This window comes from Aplysia californica, unplaced genomic scaffold, assembly GCF_000002075.1.
Source record: "Aplysia californica isolate F4 #8 unplaced genomic scaffold, AplCal3.0 scaffold00125, whole genome shotgun sequence".
NCBI classification, from domain to species: domain Eukaryota; kingdom Metazoa; phylum Mollusca; class Gastropoda; order Aplysiida; family Aplysiidae; genus Aplysia; species Aplysia californica.
The window spans coordinates 964,948-969,855 of NW_004797395.1; the positions used below are offsets into that span (position 1 = coordinate 964,948).

Genomic DNA, 4,908 nt, shown 5'->3' on the forward strand with positions numbered 1-4,908 from the left:
CCCAATCTCTCTGTCTCTGTCTGTCTCTGAACGAAATTTGTGATTGTGTTTGATAAAACCTACCATCACTCACCATTTTTCCCCCCCTTTGCTCGAATTGTTTAATTTTGCTAGATCTATGTGTGGGTTTTGAATCTAAAGACTATAATATATATTTTCAATCGGGACCTGAGAGTGAGGCAGCCTCCAAGTCCAATATAAAGGGGAATACCCCTCCCCCCCCCCCCCCTTCTTTTTCCCCTAGCGAGGCAATACCACCTATACGTCACAATAATAATATTATAGACTCTATCACGTGTCTACTTTTTTTTATTGTTCTGATTTGGTGAGGTCGGTTCCGAAAAAATATGGTGTGAAGATCTATTTTTGAACAATCTATTTGAGCAAGCCCACAGAAGAGCTTGACTGTGGGAACTTGAAAGAATATAATATTTTCAAGTAGCGATACCTGAAAGTATGCAGTCGTGAGATTTACCAAATGTGGACCAATTTGGATAGGCCTACCCCTTAAATAGAGAGTCGACTCTCCCTCTCCCACGAACTCTGGCGTCAGCAAAATTTTTTGGGCTTCGCCCTAGAAAACCAAGTGTGGCCTTCTCGGTTTCGCCTCTGCTCTGAAGAGCTGAGTGACCTCGTGACCTGTCACTGTTAGCTCTGGCTAGACATTAGTCTGATCTCCAGCTTTAGCAGTGACCTACCTCTGACCCGGTCAGCTTGAATACATTAAAAGTCTTGCCATGGATTCGGTTGACTCTCATTCTTATAGGCAGGGAACATAAGAAATTCTGTCAGGTTTCGCAGTTTGTCTTTTCCCTACAGCCAGGGCAGGGGACTTTATTGATTTTTCAAGCCAGGGAAATAACAAGGTTTGTTTCTCTTCCAACCTTATAGTGCTTCCCATGAAGCTTAACTATTGTTTGGGACTTTTGAAAGTGCATGTTTGATGGTAGACTCAAATTAATAATTTTAAAAAAAATCATTTTTAAACTCTACCCCTCCCCTTTTTTGTGTTCCATTAAGAGCAGGATCGATAAAATAACTAAAAGTGCCTACAATTTCATCGCTCTTACGCTCTTTCTGGTCTAGATCTATAATTGCTGCTGTCCATATATGGCAGTGTTCATTCTTTTTCCTGTTGCTGCTGCTTCTGCGATTAATAAATGTAGCCTACATCGAGTCCTAGGTGTGCGCTGCCTACGTTCAATAATTTTTGGAAATGCTATAGATTATAATGTAGGTCTATATAAAATATGTTTACACACACACACACACACACACACACACACACACAAAAACACACCACAAAAACACAGAGGCACACAGGCGCTCGCGCTCGCTATACATTCTTTTTTTTAAACATAATAGGGGCTGCAGATTGGTGTATGAAATTTGACTGAAGCGAAGGTAAAGTCTTAGGTGCCATTCGTTTGTTCGAATATTATAAAGAAAAACTGTCATAATTTAGTAGTGGTGAAAGAAAGATAAAAAGAAATTTTTAACAGAAAATTTTAAAAACGAATATAATAAGAGTAGGACCTGCACCAGTCAGTCACCCGATACAGAAGTACATGTGACTCTATGATGTTGTCCGTTTGTTCTAGTATAGAGGGGCACATCGACAGAATATCAGTAATGACTAAACGTGTCAGGGAGCAGAAAACGGGGCAAACAGAAGCAAGAGACCGCTAAGAAGGGAATATGACCTACATGTAGTTCAGTGCAGTCACCCAGTGGCCTACAGTGTCGAAATCTGTAAGAAATTAAATGTGCGACTACTGCGTACTTGGTCCACTAAAGTCAAACATGTAGGCCTATGTATATTTTATATATATAAATAAAACAATCGCCTGTACAAACGGTCACTTCCCATTTCCCTGCTGCATTTGTTTACATTTTAGTAGCACTGCGTGTAAGAGAATCTTTTCATATTAAACATTAAAGTGCCCAGAAAAAAAAGTCGAAAGTAAAACCACGAAATCAACATGACACTGGTGGCTGACACGTAAAGAGCCACTGTGTCGCACAGACGTTTTCTAAAGTGACCCTAGTCTTTAGTTTCAACCAATTAAGTACAAAGAGAGACGTAGGACTACCCGTAGACAAACTCTTTTATTTTTATTTTTTAGTCAGTGTTTTACGGCGCTCGCAACTGCATAAGGTGATATGAGCGTTTAGATAGACTGCCCTTACATTTCCATCCATACACTCAGATGAGTTATGTATGTTGTTCTGTCATCATGCGAACAAACTACACTGTTATTAAAGGAGCAATTAATGCGTTGGGTATGACACACACGCATAAAAGGCCTAGCTTAACGAAAAACCCAACTCCATTCGTGCCTTCTATTCACCTTCAGTACCATTTCAAATAGTTTCGCCTGAATTTCCCGACAACGCTATTTTCATAACAACAGTCCAGACAACCAAAAAATCTTTGGCTGAATTAGATTTACTCTGTTATGCACGCTTGTCGTATTTAGATTTTTATTCGTAGCCACCCTGCAGAACATGTGTACCGCAACTCTATACTTTTGAAAGGAATGCAAATCATTATGATTGTATTGAAACCAGTAAAAAAAACTTCACGTTCTCTATGCATGTGCAGCACTTACTTTGAAAAGCGCATTGTATTTTCAGTACGGAAATTCATTGAATTGAAAACAAAAGACCTCTCCAGGAAACTTCAAAAAGGGACAATTTAAATTTTACTTGCAATAGTATGAGAGTCGGTACAACTGTTGCATCCATGACATTAAATAACGCGCTGAAAATGAGAAGTAACGCACTGCGCACCATGCTTTGGCCTACTTTTCTCTTCTGTCCCGCCTTGTGTGAGCAGACTGAGAAAGCCACTTAACTGATTTCATCAGCCTTCTATTTTTGCATTATCAACGTATCGTTCAGAATTGGTCATCAAGGTCTTTATAATATTTAGACCAGGATGTGAAACGTGTCCTTAACACAATGGTCAGATTTAAAGAACACGTTGCATTCGGTGCCACCAAGGACGCAAATATATAAAGGTACTAGGTGCCATAAATATAGATGCATGAACATCATCATCACTGCCTTTCTCACCCTGTTTGAGGGTATAGGTCACGAACAATTGCCTTCCTTCTTTCTTTATCTCGTGTTCGCCTCTTGATGTTATTCTAAAATACATGGGGAAATCGTGAAAACATTATCTTTTTTCCTTCCAGCAATTTCTGTGATTTCGGGATTTTATACTTCATATTATCACATCATTCATATCAACCTCTAAAAATGACTGACAGTACTGCGGATAACGGAGCTGGAGCCTGCTGGGTGGCTATGGTATTGCTTGGGGTTCTTGCAGTATTCTGTTTTGCACCCGAGGTGGCCAAGGTCAATGATCAGTGTTGCGACACAGAGGGAGAGGGTTGTCAGGAGGACGGTGAGTTTGATGGAGGGATTATCATAACGCTCGCTGAATACATGTTTGTGTGTGTTGGTGGGTGGGGGGGGAGGGGGGTTACGGGTGTGTCTGCGTGTATGTCTGTTTGTTTGTCTGTCTGTGTGTGTGTGTGTGTGTGAGAGTGAGAGAGAGAGATTGAGAGGGGGGGGGTAGAACGGTATACTCTGAAAGGGACAATGTGTCGGGGAAGAAGACAGGAAAACACGTTTTGCAAAGCTATTTGATTTAGAGACCGCGAGGAATTCTGGGTGTTGTTAAAAACCAGGTTAAGCAATGCTGAAGGTGACACTGACAACAGTCGCTTATTTGGGTGGGTACTGCTTCCTCAAGCAAGGCCTTTCATATAACCACCCAAAGATTCGTGCGTCGTGTCTTACTGCGGCCCACTATGAAGCTGACTGTAACTGATGTTTTAGAACGTGAGCTTTTTTTTCTTTTTAATGTGAATCTCGCATATTTCTACGCGCATGACAACGTAAAACAAATTTCTGCACGGAGAAGATAAAGTTATCTAGTATATCTTTATTTTTCTCTGGGCGTTCTTTTATTTTTGGGGGTAGCGGGAAGTGTTGAAGATCAGGAGAAGAGCACAAGAGCTCAAAGAAACACACAACTCCATCTCAGACCAGGCGAATCTTCTGGCACTCATATGACCTTATGCAGTTGCGAGCGCCGTAAAACCTCTACTAAAACAAACAAACAAGACCAGACGAGTCTGGAAATATTATGACTCATGATTCGAATCCTCAGCTACGTTCTTCAGCTACTGTTCGTTTTTAGTTATAGTACGAGTTTTACAGCACATGCAATTCAACCAGGCCATGATACAAGTGCTGAGGATTAGATGTCTTACTAGAGAGTAACATACAAATAGAAGAACGAGGGGAGGTAGAGACGATATGTTTGATAGGAAAATTTTTTTATTTAAAAAGCAAACCCCACTAGATCTATATCACCTGGCAACCACCCACTTCATACCGTTCATAAATTTAGTTTCCGCGAGGGTCCAATCTAGAGTCTGAATCTGCGGAATCGAGTACAGCTCTCTCTATCTCGGCGCTTCCCCCCCACACACACGCACCCCGCACCACCCCCCTGTCAGCCCACCTCCTGACAAGCAGTTAGAGATTTCCTTTGATCTTGCCGCCTTCCAGAGCACCTTACCTAGATGAGTTTCCTTTGATCTTCGTTCGGTTTGGCTTTTCTTTTCCCCTACCTTTCAGCCGCTCTCCTCATTCGTTTATTATCACCCTCTCATCTACCAACATACTTCGACCTCCGTGCCCGCCCGGCGCTCACAATGTCTGTCTTTCTCTCTATCATCAATATGTTGGACCCTGCCCCGTGATCTGAGTGTGTCTGTGTCTCTTACACGCACACATTCATGTACGCGCCCACGCACGCACGCATTACAAACAAACACACACACAAACACACACACACACACACACACACACACACACACACCCAGA

At 41.8% G+C, this 4,908-nt stretch overlaps 1 protein-coding gene across 2 annotated transcripts in view; it reads left to right on the forward strand.

Annotated features, from left to right (window-relative positions):
• The window catches only part of LOC101853380 (phosphoethanolamine N-methyltransferase 3), a 32,954-nt gene that overhangs the window by 10,712 nt on the left and 17,334 nt on the right, over window positions 1–4,908 (forward strand). The window contains exon 1 of one of the 2 annotated variants that reach the window (XM_013081306.2): window positions 3,143–3,415. The exons of the other annotated variant lie outside the window; for it this stretch is intronic. Coding sequence (XP_012936760.1) covers window positions 3,265–3,415 — 151 coding nt within the window. The 5' untranslated portion in view covers window positions 3,143–3,264. Of the gene's footprint in view, window positions 1–3,142; window positions 3,416–4,908 lie in introns of those variants that run through there. 2 annotated transcript variants of the gene reach the window in all.